This window comes from Phalacrocorax carbo, chromosome 7, assembly GCF_963921805.1.
Source record: "Phalacrocorax carbo chromosome 7, bPhaCar2.1, whole genome shotgun sequence".
Classification (NCBI taxonomy): Eukaryota; Metazoa; Chordata; class Aves; order Suliformes; family Phalacrocoracidae; genus Phalacrocorax; species Phalacrocorax carbo.
In genome coordinates, this window is record NC_087519.1 from 17,490,446 (window position 1) to 17,509,190 (window position 18,745).

An 18,745-nucleotide genomic window follows, 5' to 3' on the forward strand; every position below is an offset into this window, starting at 1 on the left:
TTTCACTGAGATTTCCAAAAACATCAATTTGTAGACTGTGGACATAAATTCAGATAGAATCAAGCTACTCCTCACATCCCCAAATGCCTCCCCCTCACCCCCCCCACCCCCACCCCAAAAGAAAAAAAAAATCTATATAATCTGCGTTACAAAAAAAAAATGAACCAAAATGCTCCTTATGCACCCACCAACTGCCAAGCTTTGAATTCCAGGTCACATCAGTTATGCAACTGCTACATGACTGAGGTAGCTCAGCAACAGCAGCCAATACACTTCCCAGCCTCCTGTTCCTTGACTTCATGCAGCCCTGATTTATTTCCACAGCAAAACCAACATATTTTAGTAGAGATACATGACTTATTTAAGAAGTGTTCTGCGACTCACGCAGATTGGAATCCTGTGGGATTGTCAGAGGAGCTGGCAGTTGCATCTGTCCTCTCAAGCTATTCCTGGAGCACTGACGTCACTACATTTGCTTATTTTGTATATCCATTAATTGAAAATTAATCAACTGTCAGATAAGCATAACTGCTGTACAGCAGGAAAGAAACACTGCTTCAGATGGGCATCTAATAATCTTTTTTCCTTAACAGCAACATCAGAATTCTTCTTCTGCATTTGGAATATGTGCACTTTTAAATTTCCTGAGTTTTTCAATAACAGAAGATACTGAAATCTCTCCATGAACTTTGTTGTCTCTTGTTCGCACGTTGACAGCATTATTTGCTTTCTCCTTTTCTCCAACCACTGCAAGACATATTACAAACAATATTAAACTGACTACCTACGTTACAAAGTCAGCGTCTAGACAAACTCTATGCCTAACATTAAAACTTAAATGATATTAGAAACGTAAGATGTTGCAATTACCTAAGATAAAGTTATACTGGGCCAGCTGTGCATTTCTAATTTTCTTGTTTAATGTGCAACTTTGATCTAAATCCACATCTGACATAAATCCTGCTTCAAAAAACTTGCCGCAAACCTAAAAAATACCACAAAAATTCTCAGTTAATATTACAGTATATATACTACACCATAAATTTGTATATGCTGTAATCCCTGATCTCTTGCAATAATTAATACATGCATGTGCATAATTTTGCTCTTGTGAATCACTGTAAGGAAGTCATTTGAAGAAAACCGCACACACACTTAAGGGCTTAGCAGGACTCCAGTTGGAAGACAATACAAGGTAACATCCATATCAAATATTTGCTGATCTCCTCAGACAGCTACACTGCTGAATGTCAAAAATGTTTCCTTAGTTTGAGAAAAGAGAAAGAGGAGCAGGAACAAGGCCACTTATGCTCGCATTAAAAGAAAAGCAGGGGAGATGGGTAAAAACAACCATGGTGAACACTATACATGCTGGGAAATGGAAGAAACCGGCTCTACCCCTACTTTAAAAGCTGACAATTCTGTAATGAAACATTAATTACTATATAAGGTTTGTCATCCAGAATTTTTTCTCCTTTAATTACTGACATATGTACATAATAACAGAACCTAAACCACTTAAAGTTACATACCCCTTTCTCAGGCTTACACAACTTCTAGATTATCTGGAAAAATTTACCTCTCCTCCTGAAACGCGTCTCAAAATTATTAAAGCATTCGTTCTTTGTTCTAGGACAAGTACTTAAGGAGCTATTAAAATTGCTCACTACTATAAAAAGGAAGGTCCTACTCTCACCTGCCGGGCATACTCTTCAGAAGTAGGTCCCACAGGCACAACCATGACCTGCCGTGGAGACAGCCAGAACGGCCTGGCAAGCAAGACAAGAAAGATATGAAATAAATGAGCATCTTATACTTGCAGTCATATCTGTAGTCATGTTCCCAATAATTTCTTTATTTTATAAAAATATTTATGTTAGCTAAGGATGTTGGATAATAGGTTGTCGACCTCCTTTTAAGTTCACATAAACCAGCGAATAGATTGATTCCAGTAAAATGACATACGTACAACTTAGATCTTCTGTTCACTTCCTAGCTGACTTCACAATTTTGAACAGAAATTTATTTTTTACAGGATTTCCACTTTTATTTATAACTTTATAGTGAAAGGTGGACAGTCAGACAGGTAGATGGCTGAAAGTAAGAATTAACTCTTAATACTTTAAATACATTAATGAAGAAGTACCTTCAGAGCTATTTCAAGGTGAAACAACATATCCTAACAGTTAAAAAAAGTATTTCACATATTAGGACTAATTCATGTCTCTAAATAATTGCTTTACCTATGTCTAACATCTTCTCAGTACAAAAGCATGATTTTTAAGAAAAAAGGAACAGAATAATGTAGTACATATACATTAAATTACAATTCTTATTTCTGCTTTATTGTATAATTTTTCCTGCAATCTCATGAAATTGCATTTCTAATAACGAGCTATTAATAAAAAGGTGCCATGCAACTCAGACCATAAAATTAGACTTCTTTTCTAAAAATTAGGTAAGATTACAAGAAAATTCTTGGGATTTTATTTTGCATTTGCATATGGGATGGTAGGCAGGATCTCTATTTTCTATGCTGGTAAACATTTTTTAGAACTGCATTTGTGCCACATACCATTTTCCTCCATAATTTTCTGCTAGAATAGCTATCATTCTCTCCACAGATCCCAAAATAGCTCTGTGAATAATCACTGGCCTTTTCTTATCATCACCATCCTTACTGGAAAAGAATAAGTGAAGTTTTAAAAAAAAAATTCTCTTAGCTCACACAGATAACCCTACTAATATTTTTTATTCTACTTTTTGCAGAAAGACAAAATTTAGTTATAGTTAGGCAAAACCTACCAGTTTTATTAAAAATGTATTTTATTTAAGTGACCTGGGCTTTTAAAAGAATACTGAGTAATCACAGTGCCTTAAAATAGTCATGCATGTAGATAGCGGCATAAGCACAAACTCCTAAGTTTGGAAAGACACATGAGTGACTCAGCTCCATTTCTGTGCATTTTAATATTTTGTGTTCTTCCTCGCTCTTTCTTTTCCACTATGTCTTGCTTTTATTTTGTTGCACAGAATCTCACCTGCCCTTACTGTTCATTTCTTGCATTAAATTACAATCCTGTGATTAAAAAAAAAGCCAGCTGCTGTTCGTAACAGTATTATCACGTACCAAAGATCTATGGCATCTACTGTAGAACATGCAGCAGGACCAAAAAATAACAAAGATTCTTATTCTATCCTCCCCATCAAACTCTCTATATTATGCAAACACAGCAAGAAATACAACCCCAAAAATGTGTGTTCAATTCAACGTGGTAGTAAGATTAATTCACTCAGTGGATAAATACCTCTCTTCCTAGCTAGAAGCCAAAGTGAGATTTTCATTAAAAACAGTTCACATTTAGTTTACATTCATCCAAGTTAACTAACTTCTTCTGATAAAAATAATGAAGTAGTTATTACAAACATACTAGCTCCTTAAGATATGTTTGAATTTGTATGCAGTGTCTTCAAGAGAGACACATTAAATAGGCTGAAATTGAGAACTCACTCAACTGACTTTTCTTTAGCATTATATATGATCAGTTTTCTTCAGAACTGGCAGACAAGACAGATCATGAAATTTTCCTGCCATCAGTAGCATTTACAATTAAAGTGAGCTATCGTTACACCGAGGAAACATCTTCAAGTTCATGACTCCGTCCTCTACTCTCTGGGGATGTCTCCTCTCCTAACCAAGCTACTGATATACAGACTAATCATGGGTTGAGCGAGCAACAGAGCATTAATACATCTTAGTTTAATGGGAACTACAAATAATGAAAATAACCTTTTTTAAAAAAATTATTTCAAAGAGGAAGATATTTCACTTAACCACTCACCCAACATAAGTAAGATTAAATCGAATGGGTAGCTGGAAGTCAAGTTGGATAGTAGCACACTGATGGTACCTGCCAATAGCATCTTTGATTTTAATATCAATCTGTGAAGCAAAATAACACCGTTACTAAATATAGCTTGCCTGCATTGCATCTGTATTCTTGCCCATCCCAAAGTTCTATTCAAATGCGGATTCACTGACCTTAGGACCATAAAACGCTCCATCTCCCGGATTCAAAATCCATTGCTCTCCAAAGTTATTCAAGCTGTTTTGAAGTTGCTAATCATAAAAATGAGAATAATTTAAAAAGGTATAGCAGGGCCTTTCATCATTTTTAAGTCAAAGCATTTGCCTTTGAAATACAAAGGGAGTCAACAGACAGCATGACTCCTATTGTTCAAGCATTTATTCATTTACAAGAAAATCTTGCAATAAGAGTAGATCCTTTTACAAATGCGATTAGTCAGAAAAAAAATTAACAAAAATCAAATCAGTTCAAGATAAGGGGCTAAGAATCAGAAAGTTTGCATTTTATGCAGAAACTTCATGTTTAATGTGAAGCTTTTCAACAAGGATTTCCACTAAGGGCAATATTTAGTATCTCATTTAACCAATTTCACTATTCAATATTAAAGAACTCAGTTAAATATCCGACTCTGCAAATACAAATATTTAAGGGGTTTGTTTGCTTGCTTGCTTTTAAATTAATTACCTTTTCTGCATGATCCCAGATCTCTAACTCTCCTAGGTAATTTTCTGGTCTTGTAGAAAGATGTAGTTGAAAAGTAAAATCAAAGACAGCATAAACTGACTTCAAGAAATCAAGACAGCCTTTCATTTCTTCTTCAATCTTAAATGTAAACAAAATATATTAGTTAAGATTTACTTACATAAAAGTATAGTTGTATTTACTGAATTCTTCATAATCAGAACATAAGAGTCCATTAAATAAAAAATTAAAATTATGTCCTACAAACCCAAATCTAGGTAATGGGTGAAGAGAGAACTGAGGCATTGAGGCTTCAAAGCATGGCAAAAAAAGTAATGTTCCTGTTAAACCTGGGCTTATGGAGCCAAATTCCCTGAGTCAGACTTGACAAGAGTACATCAATTATTCACATGGCTCCACTAAAATCTGACATTACTGACAAAATAAAGTGTTTATTCAGCATTACTGTGGAAACCAAAACATGGTCAACAGCTTTTTTTGTGTCTTTACAGGGGGAGACAGAAGGTGCAAACGATTTTACCTTTTGGGATTCAGTTGCCCAATCTACCTTTCTAAAGGGAAAACTTCTATACAGAAAAACTTACTACATAATTCACAATCAACAATATTCCCCAAATAACATTGTTTTCTTCTTTTGGTATAAGCATTTTCTAATTTCAAAGAGAAAAATAAATAACACAAATTATAGCACTGCTATTTGAGAAGCTTGTAACAGACTAAGTTCAACAGGCTATTGACTTCTGCAATAGTGCAGAAGGTTAAAAAATATGGAATACCAGATGACTAAGGAAGCACCTAAACCTATCAAAAACAGCATTATGCTACAAAGCAACACAAGAGAAGAAGCTAGACGTGAATTACTTTGGGGATTTTTTTCTTGTTTGATGTTGGTTTACACTGGGAAGGGAAGGGAAGGAGTTCTTTTGTTTTGGTTGACTGGAAAGGGGAGGGTTGTTGGGGGTTTTTTGGGTTTAGTTTTTTTTACCTGTTCCACTGTGCAAAATATGTGAGCATCATCTTGTTGGAAGCGCCTTACACGAGTCAAGCCACTTAAAGTCCCAGAGAGTTCATTTCGGTGAAGAACTCCAAAATCTGCAAGTCTAAGAGGCATTTCCCTCCAGGATCGTGGACGATGGGCAAACATCAAGCTAGAAGGAACATAAAAGAACCTTCATTTTATCCATCTTATAGAACATTTAAGTCAACACACAAACTAAAACAAGATCAGTACTGAGCATCATCACATTTTAGAGTATTTATTCATTCAGGCTGTCTGCATCCTACAAGGCAAGCAAACAGAAAGAGTGCCTCACTCACAATGTATTCCTAAAGACCACCTAGAAAAAAGACTCTGATAGTAACAAGACTGGTCCATCTGTACTTTCTTTTGGTACACCACATCTGATGCCTATCTCTATCCAATATAATTTGTATTTACTAGTGGTATAGACTAGCATCAGCAAGCATAAACCTAGCTCACTTAGTGCAGACTTACTGGAAGATCCTCCTACAAGAATTGTACTTGGTCTGCTTTGGGACACGGTCAGGGGAGCTCTCTGGGCACTCTAGTTGCTTAGTCTATTGTAAACATACATGATAACATGTATTAATACTCCATTTATTTCCCCTCAGCTCCACAAATGATAAACATAGTAAAATAAGAAGTTTTTCAGTTGAGAGTACAAACCAATGCCCAGGACAATTCATTGGTTTAAGCGCAAAAGTTTCCTTCTCTATCTCAAAAGAGAACATGTTTTCACTGTAGTGCTGCCAGTGTCCTGAAGCCTCCCAGAGTTTACTGTTGAAGATGTTTGGGGATACAACTTCAGTGAAGTTACACCTGTGATACTCCTCCTACAAAACAAATTCAACATTTCAAAGGTGACAGAGCTTCTGACAAGCAAATGATCCTTTTTAACCATGTTCTTACGATGGCTATTTACTGAGAGACTAAAGGACTACCACACATGTAGGCCTTGCACAACTGGAAAAACCACAGGTTTTACTGGGTTTTAGGGCTTTACTCTGCCCTACTTTCAAAAAGGTTGTATCTGTATACTCATAGTGAAAATCTGGTATATGTTTACATACATAGATGTTTCTTTTTCTGTGCATAGCTTAGTGCTATGAATAGCCTATCACTTAAGATCAACAACTGATATTGAAGCTGTTAGTAATTACATTACTATATACTCACTCGTATGAAATCCACGAGTGTGTTATAAAGAAAGGCACCTCTGGGGAGGAAAAAGCAGCTTCCAGGACTCAAATCATGAAAGAAGAAGAGCTCCTGCTCCTAGGTAAATTAAAAACAGAATACTCTAACACCACTTCAGACAGAACTGCAGAACCACACAACTACTTCACACATGTTGAGGCTCTGTTCACAAAAATGAAATATTACAGCAACAAGATGATTCCCAGCAGTCTATAAGTTCTCAGCAACAGTAGTTGATTTATTGGTAGTTCTTACTCTCAGAAGTTTGTAATAACAGTGGAAGCCCACTTAACTCTGTGACTGTGTAAATCCACATCTCCTCAAAATCCTGAAGCCTTAACCAATCTTACCTTTAGTAACCAAAGCAATGAAGCATATACCCATCAAATGGGTATATCAGATCAGATGAGGGCTGACAGCTGAAGCCTGTGAGGCAGTCATTCTTTACCAGAATTCTGTCTCAACAGCTCAGCAGCATGGCTCTGATGCACCTTTGGAGAGCCTTAGCCTCTTCACCATCATAGATATTACATACATTTACACTAGATAAGTTGTTTGATAGATACTGGATAATTTGTGTTTGAAAAGGCACAGAAGTAATCAAAGAAATGCTATACAAATATTCAAGTCTTAATGAGTTAATAGAAATAAGCATGAACATTCCTGTAAAGATAATTTTTCTAATACTTTTCTTTGTCACTGTTTTCTGTAAATTTCTCATTGGTTCCTCCTCTTCTGAGTTACCCTCAGTTGTTTATCTTTGCTTATGAAGGCCCTTCACAGTTTCTTCTTTCACATCAGTGGTGAGAGGTTCATGCCTGCATCCTCTTGGCCAATGATGCTGAGCTTTACTTACACGAGTTTTTCAAATGTCTCCCTGCTTTCACCTGTACTGCCCATTTTGCCTTTAAACATCTGCAAAGCTCCTTATATTCTCTCAAATACCCTCCCTATAACTCCATCTTCTCTACAAAACCATATCAAAAGTGACAACAATTAGAAGACTGCATGCCAACGTGACCAGTATTAGGTCACAACCCTCATCTGTGTCTATCTAACATCTTCCAACTTACACTCAGGATTAAATCTGTTCATTTAAATCTAGTGGAGGAATATATGAACAATATTCACAACAGCAGCTGAAGTAATGCACATACAGACACTTAACTATTACCTTATTTACGCCTATAATAAAGAATGACCAAACCATATTATTTGAAGAATTTTCAATAATTCTCTCCTCTATAAAAATTATAGTGTTTTAAGTAGGATCTGAAAAGACTCTACATTAAAAGGTTTAAGATACAATTCCCTAAACCAAGGTACTACCCTATTACTTCTTTCTAATATTAGTTTAACTTTTGTATACAAGTGACAGGTTGAGTATGCAGAATTGAAATTTTAAAATACAACTGACACCAAGAAGTTAATAAAAGCTGGCTCCCATTCTTACTCCCAAAAAATGAAGGAAAAAAAGGCAAAAGAAAATTAACTCTATTACAGAAGCATAAAAGAGACATAGACTCTGAAATAGTATACCTTTCCAATCTTCCTATGGTCCCGGTTTCTGGCTTCTTCCTGGGATTTTTCCCATTCCTTCATCATTTTATTATCAGGAAAAGATATTCCATATATTCTCTGCAGAGTTTCCATGTCAGATTTTCCTTCCCAATACGTAGAGGAATTCTGATACACAAAACCATATTTTAACATAACTGTATATAATCTCAGGGAAAGGAGGAATAAACACTAATGCATTCAAATGTTATGATTTTTCTTCCCTTGGGAAAAGAATTCTATGCAGTCATCCAGCATTTGTTCATAGTACAAAGATACTTGGCACTGCCTTTTAGTCAGCATACTACACAGGAGACAAATAAAGGTGACTGGTCAAGTCATACTTTTATTCTCCTTAGGTACCTTGTTTTAAGTAACATCATGGCATATTTTGTCTCACATTATACCTCCTACAAAGCAGCACTTGTTTACGTTCAAAACATAATGCAGTAGGGAAACACAAGAGACAAAAACCTAACACATTCTCACAGTTAAATCCTAGCTGTTTCGACAATCTAACACTTAATGCCTGGAACTCAGAGTTCCATAAACTTCAGTGAGGAAGCCAGCAAACGCAACTATGATGAATGTTCCAATGAGGTCAGTCTAATACTGTCACCAAAATTAGTATGTGCAAATAACTTAAACTGCATCATAACCAGTGACATCTGCAAACACCATCTCTGGGTTTCTTGTGAGTAATGCAATTTTTAAACGGCAGCACGTGCTGATCTGCCAGGGTCCACATCACCTCCTGTACCTGAAAGATACCATCTTACAAGATCAAAATACTAGTTCCTGACCATATTAATATCTTGGATGTTCATTTATCACAGAACAGAGTACACATACACTGCACACAGATGTGACAGCTAGTACAGACTCAAACTAGGACATTTGTACTACAAAGTGCCGTGCTGGTTGGAGATACTAGCACAGTACTGCCATGTTAGCTTAGGCCTTGCACTTCTCTACTGTGCATGGTATAATTGGTTCTACAGCTAATCTAGTCACTGCTAGCTTGAGTATTTTTGCAGTGCTCTACACTATAGTCTAAGCATACATGTTACTGCACTAACACTCTGATAAAAGAAAGATGCTATTAACTTTCACTGATGTACTCTTCTGATGGTCAAGTATCAGTAAACCCTGGAAACAGATAAATTATGAAAGTCTGTAGTTATAGTCGTACAGCAGGAGCTGGGAAAGAAACGAAGGACTATTTTCAGAGTATGCAAAGGAAACACTACAAAGGGCCCTAGCATTATTACTTCAGGGGAAATAAATACATAAATAAATCAACTGACCCATAGTTTAATTAAGTTTTAGTGCACAGTTAATTTAAACTTACCTTAAATATTTTAAGGACCTTAATTTTTCCAGTGTGTCTCACATGTGGACCCCTGCACAGGTCAATCAGCAGACCACATCTATACACCAAAAGAAAAAAAGTGTTTCTTTCAAAACACTCCAATGTTCTTAAACACAGTCACTAATGGCATACAAGCTAATGCTTGACATGTTCAAACACACAAACACACTAAGTATACATATGCAACACTCAGCAAATTCAATGCATCTTAAATGTAATTATGCCAGCTACCTGAAGCAGCATATTCACTCAGAAAATACCCAGCACACTTGATGCATATGTACACTTTGTTAAAGTCGACCAGGGAATTTAAAACTATGCACACCAAACTGAAAAAACTAACTAGTTTTATCCCTGGCAGTTGAACGAACAGGTTCCTCGCCCCACACTGGGCTAAGAGTTAACGTTACCCATTATCCAGCACTTCATGTCGTGGGTGGTTGCTTATTTTAATCTGTTTATTGAAACCAGAGGGAATAAGGACAAATGGCAAATCCACTTTTCACATCACTTGACACCTGATCTGTCCCAGCAGTGGAAAAAAAAAATCTGATTTTACACAAGTAGCAACATTAATTGCAAACTTCAGTCCCAGTCTCACAAGTATTCAGAAGTTGGAATAATAAAAAAAATTCTTCTCTCCATTTAAATGAAACATACCTAACTACAGAAATATTTCATGATACCTTTTAAATAAATTTTCTTTACCTGTATATTGTGGTAGTTGGTGTGTTCACCTTTTCATTAAGGATACGACACTTAAATTTGTTATACTGTGTGAGGAAACATGAAGTCACACACATCAATAAAATGGCTAATAAAATTCTATTGTAAAATTGTGTATTAATAATGCAAATACATCAGTAAAAGACTCAACTAAAAAAAAAGCCACATAATCATATGCATGTCTGCAGAAGTTCAACATCCTTTCACAAAAGTTATAAAACAAGAGGGGAAAAGACAAAAACATCTTAACTTCCCTGAGGGAATGTTAAGCATAGTGATTATCACCTGAACACCTCAAAGTACTTTTGAAATGCAATTAAAACACAGTACAGTGAGACTAGTAATATTCACTGTATAAAACAGACGACTAGAGGACAAAGTCTTTTTTTGGCTTGTCTCTGCAAGCGAGCCAGAATGAATGCATGCATTTTTTGTGAGTTGAGGTGTGTTTATGTAATAAGAAATTGTTTTTATTATGGCCTGAAAATATCCTGAACACTTGAGAGGGATATGGAGAGGGGGAAAAAAGATACTCTTTTTCTTTTACTAGACAGGTACTATTCTGGTGAGTCAGTCACATGCAGGATTTTATAAAAGTTACATTTTAAAAGATCACTGTACCAGAATCACAGCTACTCCAAAGACTTACCTTAAACATGTCTAACAGGATCTCCTTTTTGACTTCCAGCCTTTCAAAAGCCTGCTTTTCTTTTATAATGTTTTTACAGTAGTTCTCTAGTAGTGGGAATTCAGTACTAGATACAATTCTAAATAAAAAGACACAGGCAAATTAATAATTTTGTTATTCCCATTTTTGAAGTGACCATCTTCTACTGATCTAATTTGAAAAACATGGGATGGGTTGTTGTGATTTGTCACAGTACTTTCTTAGTTTCTTACAATCAACTGTATTTTCAGACACTTAAATTCAAAAACACAAATGGTATCACCTTGAACAAACCCACTGCAATCACTCCTAGAACAGTCTTTGACATGTTTAAATGTCCAGAAGATCCGTAGCTCAACGTATGTATGATTTAAGGGGGAAAAAAAAAAGAAGGCTCAGCCCAGCTGCAAGAGCTAGTTTATCAACTGATGCAGATTCAGTATTCTCCCTGACCACAGAAAGATAAACAAGGAAAAAAAAATTGTAAAGCTGTGCACAAGGATTAGGAAAGTAGTAAACACCTCTAGAAGTTACATACATATGTGCCATTTCCACAAGTGACTATGGCACTTTGAAACCAAACTCCCATAATTCTTCAAGGAAACTGTCTCTTATATCTCCGAGGAACTTCAGAAAGTTTTACCCAAAGACTCTATTTTTCACAGAACATTCAACAGCTGCAAGCCTTATGGGGCAGGTGTCTGAACACTGCTCTTGAATTTAAATATATACACCACTCAATATATAGGTATACACAGATCTACACTATGAAGAAGACTGTCAGTTTTAAACCATACTAGATACACAATTTTACTTTTAGCAAGATGAAACATGACTGAACAAAAACAATTCTAGTACTGAGCCTCAATACAGAGTATTAAAGTTATTAGGCATTGAAATTTTACCTATCTTCAGTGTACATGTCATAATAAAATCCATTCTCAATTGGTGGTCCGTAGCATAAGCAGCCCCCAAAATAACCTTCCATGGCCTCTCCAAGAATATGAGCACTTGAATGCCAATAAACCTGCAAATGAAGTCAGGTGAGCAAGTCATGGGGTCATTGGCATTGTGTAACCAAAAAGAAAAAACAAAACAGAGGTGCATCTGCCGATGGGAAATACACTGGAATCAGTGTTGTTTAAATTCTGTGAGAAGTATAAACATTTTCTGTTCTCATTTTGAAGTACACTAAATGATTAATATAATGGCAGATGTATCAATAAAGCCCCATCCTATTTGAGTCTGAAAGATTATTATACCTCTGCACGACTCTGTCACCTTAGTACTTATTGTACCTTGTTCATATGTAAGTTAGTTTCTGGTCAGTTAAAAGTCTATGCAATACTAACTGCATCTAAAGTGATGCAGCCAATTAAGTTACCATTTTTCACATACATTTATTAATAGGACTGCAATCTATGTTACTTGAGATGTCAGAGGAGGGGAGTCAACAACCCAGTCTTAAGTTCTAAGTCCCTATTAATTCAGACCGCTTCATAGCCACTGCTACAAAATAAAGCCTTTACAGACTCCTGAAATGCCTCAAACAAGCTTAATCACATGACTAATTCTTGGACAAAATGAAGTCTAATTCTAGCGCACAAAGATAAACATAGGCTTAATATTGAGTCCCATAAAAAATAGAAAACCTGGGTGCATCGCTAAGTATATTGATAGTTTAATTGACTAAGATATACCTACTTAAGTTTCTAATAAACAGTGCTGGTGCAGGAATGTGTCATTTTATTTATGACTCAAATCTGATACTGGACAATTTTTAGAAAACTGTAAGACAGCCTCACTGTTGCTTTCAGTGTCTGATCTTCAACTGCAGAGTCAAACCACAGAGCACATGTCCTAGAAGACATCAACTATTTCAACTGAGCATACAAATCAGGACATTCTGTACGATCTCGTTTAGGAAATAGCCTGTTTATGTAGAAGAGAAGGGAAGAAAAGAACACTAAGATTTGATTCACCTATAGATTATAGGAACTTAGTATCCAATCTTCTTTGTCGAATGATGACAAACATACTACTTAAAAAGATCCCCAACACTATTCAATTCAATATTTTTAAAAGCATAATGCTGCAGTCAGTTCCAGGTCATCAGTTTCTTTAACCAAGCAGAAACCAGTGAGTGTTTACTCACAGCTTTTGCTTCTTCATTATCAAACATAAGCAGCTCCAAAGTACAGTCTCCCTCCAGTGGACGATCCAGGTCCCACAGGTCACCATTCACTTTGGCTATGACTGCATTTGAAGCCAATGCTTGACTAAAGTAACAAATGATGACAAGAGACCAAAATATTTAGGCTCAGATTTGCAAGAGGGCTTAGATTTCTACACCCAAGAGACCCCACCCACACCTCATAGACCTAAAGACCTTTTAATTTTTGCTTCTGTGGTCATCTTAAACACTTTTCCACTTTTAAAGTATTGACCCTTAAGGCCTTAAAAGTTTAATACAACAGCTTTCAGTGCTGGGCATCTGGAGGACAGACTGCTTCTAACAACAGTTTCTATTGTTATCTGGTAATTCACAAAAGTTCAGATGTCTCTATTAATTCATAGCAGTCTCACTGATTGTTATATTTTTAATGGGAAGCAAGCATTATGATCCCAGCATGGACCCTCAAGCATCACTCAAAACAGTAACTTCACCCAGCTGTTTCTTCTGCATTAAGCTGAAGTTTCAGTGCTCTACAAATAAACCAACTTAAGAGAGTCACCATCCACTGACCATGACATGTGACAAATTATATTATCACTGCAAAAGTACAACTCCTCAGATCTGCAGGTTACCTAATTCCTACAGCTAATTGATATGGTGTGGTTTTCCAAGATTCCCCTTCAGCCATCTTTCCATGTGTCAGAATAATTTTGATAGGTTTGCTCTGGTTGGCCGCTCTGTAAGCTAGCAAAGCATCGTGTTCTTTTTTCAGCACTTCGTAAAGCTTCAGTCTGTCTTCTATGAAGCTTGGCTCACTCTGTAGCTGTAACAAATAAATTAAATGCACTAAAGCATTTGTAAATAATTATACGCAGGATAGTCCCATCCATCTTGCTGACTATTTTATTGTGGCTTTCCAATTTTCCAATACATGTTCATCAATCCGGGCCTAAATGGCTTTTTACGAGAAAGCAGCCTATATTCCTACCCCAAAATTTGTGTTTGGTTGACATCCTAGAGAAGTTTGCATTGCTTTAGCAAGCCCTCACTTCTGCCAGTCCTTTCAAAGCATCAAATTCAAATTCAATAGTGCTGCCAACATCAATCATCATGCACACTGTTTAACTACTCATGAATCATCACTCTCTTTAGGAACCACAATGTCCTGACCCTTATTTCCCAATAGCCCAAATCTTTTTGTTACATTAAAAAGTAGAGTACAAGTAAAAGTACAAGTGACCCTACTAATTACATACAAGATGAAGCGCTGAGAAAATAATCTTTTTAATATGGATGCTATTGCAAGCTTTTTCCCAAAATCTGGGATTTCTAAATACAGCTAAGTACTTCAGATTTCAGCATCTCTTTTGAACGCAAACAATATTCCTTCTTCTATGATTATGTGATATAAAATAATCACTTACCTCATTCCGATGTTTATTAACAGATTCGGTTTTTTTCTTTTTCTCTTTATTTTGACTCACTTCAACAGCTGGACTTGGACTGAAGACTTTCTGAAAACAATGTTTATATACCTTTAAGAATTATATGCCTTTAAGAATTCTCCCAGCAACGACTGAAACAAAGCAAACCTGATCGGTGCAATATGGGGGTAAAAAGGCAATTACGATCGACTAAGGTATGGCCTTAGTAGAGAGGAAAGACTTCTCATGGCACATCTAAACGGCATCCTTTTGACGTTCAGCAGACACAGCAAAACTGCTCACCAAGTAAAAATCTTCTCAGCAAAATTTCCCTAATTTTACTACTGCACTACCACAGCCATCACGGGCAAAATCGCCACAGCGAGACCCTGAGAGAATAAAACGGCCTAGTGCGCGACAACACCAACTTTTGGTGGTCTTCTCAGGCCACTTATTCCATCTCTGCGAAAAGGCAAGAGCTATAGGGAGGAGCACTGCTTGGTGCTTCGGGCACACGAGGAGCGCGGACAGAGACCGAGCCAGGCCTCCCTCTCCGCACACTGGCCGGCCGCGGCCACGCGCTTCGCCCGCGCGCCCCTCCCGCCTATTCCCTTCCCTTCCCTTCCCTCCCCGCGGCGGCGCGTCCCAGCCCGCCCCACAGCCCCACCAGGCGCGCCGCCCGCACCATCCCGGCCCAGGGCGCCACCTCGCCGCCGACTGCGGGATCCGCCAGCGCTGCCCTGTCCAGCTCGGCCGCCAGGCTGCGGCGCAGGTGCAGGAGGCGGTAGCGCAGCTTGTCGTTCTCGGCCCTCAGCCGCTGTAGATCGGGGCTGCAGCTCCCGGATCCGCAGGACGCCCCCTGCTCCTTCAGCCGGCCGACCTCCGCCGCCAACCAGCGCAGCTCCTGCTCTTGCCGCGACAGGCGCAGCGCCGCCACCTCCGCGGCGACGGCCGCCATCTTCCCTGATAGGCAGCGGGCCGCCTCCGCCCTCCCGCGGCGGGACGCGCAGGACGACGCCGCCAGACCGCTCCGCCTCCCTGGACCCTACGCAGCCTCTCCGGCCGCCGGCGGCAGCCGTGAGCCAGCCCAGGCACGGTCGGCCTGCCGGCAGGCGTACCCGTCGTTCTCCAAGACGGGCAAATGCTCACCGGCAGGCCTCCCTGGTGCGGTAGTAAGAAAGCACGCCGCCGCCTTGCTCCCGGGCCGATGAGAAACTGGGAAGCGTTGATTCAGGGAATAAATACTTAAACCTTACTAATGCAATCTACTGTAGTTCAACAAATGTTGGGGCCTGGAGACAAAACTTAGCCAGGATAATGAGGTAGCCTTGGGCTGTAAGATAACAGGAACAGCCTGCATGATGACGAAAACTTGTTGCTTTGGCAGATTCAGAAAGGCTTCAAGACAAGAAGTGCCTAAACAAAGTTACGATGACATTTGACCTTAAGAAAAGCATACAGAGAACCATAAAGGTAAGGAACTGCAGAGCAAACACTAAAGCAGAACAGATCATCCCTCAAGGCCAGTATATATGTGATCTCAGAACTGAGTTTGCATGAAAGCAAGGGTTAGCAAGCAGACACAGTGAGGAAGAGTATATCCTTCATCCAGAGACCCCTGATGACCACCCAGAGACACCAACAGGCATGCACAAATGAGATTTGCGTATGATGACTATGTATATATTTTCTCACAAAACTAATGTATATGTATATAGAACATGTACTTAACCTGCACAATTAGATCTGACAGTGTGCAGGTTAGGAGGAGCGATCCCCTTTGCACCCAGTGCTGCAATAAACATACCTGCCTTATACTCTCTGTGCATTGTAGAGTTTGTTTCCGTGCCTCAGCATCAATAGCCACTACTTGTCCCCAAGTCAATTCAATTTAATTAAAAATTATTTTTAAAAGCTTGCTCGTGTAAACCTAACAAAGAAGAAGCTGGGGCTGCAGTGAAGAACAACAGCACTGCTTCTCAAAATCCTGATCATGCCATTTTGTTGAGAGCATTGCAAGCAGAAGTAGTTTGTAGAGGAAAAAATCGAGTTTGCATTATCTTCCCAACTATGCAGTTTAGCACCTGTGGAGATAGTGTGATATTAAAAACACAGAAAAGCAACAATGAAACCATACTTTTGAAATAAATAGATACTTTCAAAGGAGCTACACGTAACATGATCAAAATTTTGGCCCTTCAAAAGATTACTAAAACAAGTATAATTACTGAGTCCCTTAGAAATACTTTGACTGTCACAGTATAGAAGATACAGACAACACTGAATTGAATGGAGCCCCACAGCCTGTTCATTAGCACATAATTTAGGTGGCTCAGCCAACCACTGCTAGGCTCCAGCTTTGCAGTATTGCCAGCCCTAATGTCATTGCTATCTCATAACTAGCCATTAAAGCGCTTTACCTGTGAGCATGGCCTACAATCACACTTTCTCAAAAACTAGCTTGGATCAGGCACTACCATGGCAGTTGAGGTCTGCAGACAAGAGAGCAACATGCAAAAAATAATAAAAAGTGGCAAAAGTAGGCTAGTCAAACACAAAAACAAACACACTATCCAATAAACAGCAGTTCATGGTGATATACACAATAAAAATCCCTCAATCAAGTGATCAAATTTTATGGTGACTGATGAATACAAGCTATTTCAGAAACAGAGAATGCCTGACACAGGGATAAAGTGGCGGCAGCTTAAGATCATCAAGAATGAAAATTATCTAAGACTTCCTTTCCTAAAAGCTTGGCAAAATATTTTCATTTACTGCACAATATGTAAACTATCAGGATATAGAAAAAGTAGGCTAAGAAAAAGGATGCCGCTTCTTGAATTGAGTTTTGGCTTCCTTTTAACTAACTGCAGAGACAGTGCAGGGAAACTTATTCTATGCCACTTAAACTTTAATGCAGGGCCCTGCCACAGAACATATTGTAATCTTTGGCTAGGTAAAGGCTTGGGGAGTAGTACTGTTATAAAGAGTGATGTAGTCAAGTACAAGTAAAGGGCTCTGGGCCCCTGACCCCATCACAGTCAATACTGAGAAAAAAGAGAAAGCCAACAACTTCCAAAGAGTAAAGGAAGAGCGGTCCCCTCCATTCTCTCTGTGCAGGCAGAAGAATGACATCAGGCTGTCACTAGTACGAAATCCATTCTTCATTCTCTAAGCAGATGTTTAGATGGAGCAATAATTTTAGGTTTATTTCCAAAAGGAGTATAAGTTCTCTACTGTGTACGACTCAAGTCTATTGTGGAAGCACGAATTTGGCATAACCATTATCTGTAGAAGGCAAAATGAAATTATGTTTACCTGAAATAGCAACCCAAATGCAACAGCACAGCCACTGGTAAGTCAACCTGCAGGTGTTGTTTTGAACTGCGCCAGCTCTCAGAGAAATATCTTTATTGTTATTCAGATGGTGTGCACAGAGGCTTTCCAGCATTATTGGAGCAAAGAACACTGAGGGCTGTATCAGCGACGGACCCAAATGATATCTGTCAGGTGAATGAGCAAAAAGGAAGCTCTTCTGCTGACAAAAAACTGACTCAGTCTTTCAAAAACTACAAGTTAATCTTATCAGTATCATCATGGCCTTAATGATCACAATATTTCCTAATGCTTGCTTCCTGTGTACATGCACTAAACCAGTGATATTTTCATAAGGTCTTTCATTTACTCCTGATTTTACTCAGCATTTGCAAACTACAAATCTGTTTTCTTTACTGGCCACCTTTTTAAGTTTATGAATACTGCATAATCTCCAGTCTCTATGAATGATACACCATAATTGTGTTAGAACTCTGCTAGTTTTCAGAGATTGAGCACAAAGTAGAATTTCATTTTACCAGTTTGTTAAGAGGTAAAAAGTTTTTGCTGCCATTTGAGAGGCAACCTGAGATAATGTCACTCTTCCTGTCATTCTTTGCTTATTTTAACCAGAATAAAAACTGTGGAAGAACAGCATATACATAGAGTCATTCTGGGATTTTGGCATTTAGGTCAGTGCACCAGAGAAAAGAAAT

At 38.2% G+C, this 18,745-nt stretch overlaps 1 protein-coding gene across 5 annotated transcripts; it reads right to left on the reverse strand.

The window, feature by feature from the left end:
- Positions 1-590: 590 nt before the first annotated feature.
- Positions 591-15,709, reverse strand: TARS3 (threonyl-tRNA synthetase 3). 5 transcript variants are annotated; one of them, XM_064456580.1, is made up of 19 exons: positions 15,397-15,708; positions 14,712-14,801; positions 13,920-14,110; positions 13,267-13,390; positions 12,017-12,138; positions 11,094-11,211; positions 10,427-10,491; positions 9,698-9,776; positions 8,329-8,475; positions 6,769-6,867; positions 6,259-6,425; positions 5,557-5,719; positions 4,554-4,691; positions 4,043-4,120; positions 3,843-3,943; positions 2,576-2,680; positions 1,697-1,769; positions 871-985; positions 591-747 (listed from the first exon to the last, which is right to left on the reverse strand). In XM_064456580.1, exons 1-19 carry the CDS (start codon positions 15,667-15,669, stop codon positions 599-601), a joined length of 2,397 nt encoding a protein of 798 aa, XP_064312650.1. In that variant the 5' UTR covers positions 15,670-15,708; the 3' UTR covers positions 591-598. The 5 variants fall into 5 exon arrangements, with proteins under 5 accessions (XP_064312650.1, XP_064312649.1, XP_064312651.1 ...); XM_064456579.1 differs by having other exon boundaries at positions 15,379-15,708; XM_064456581.1 differs by having other exon boundaries at positions 15,418-15,707.
- Positions 15,710-18,745: the final 3,036 nt, after the last annotated feature.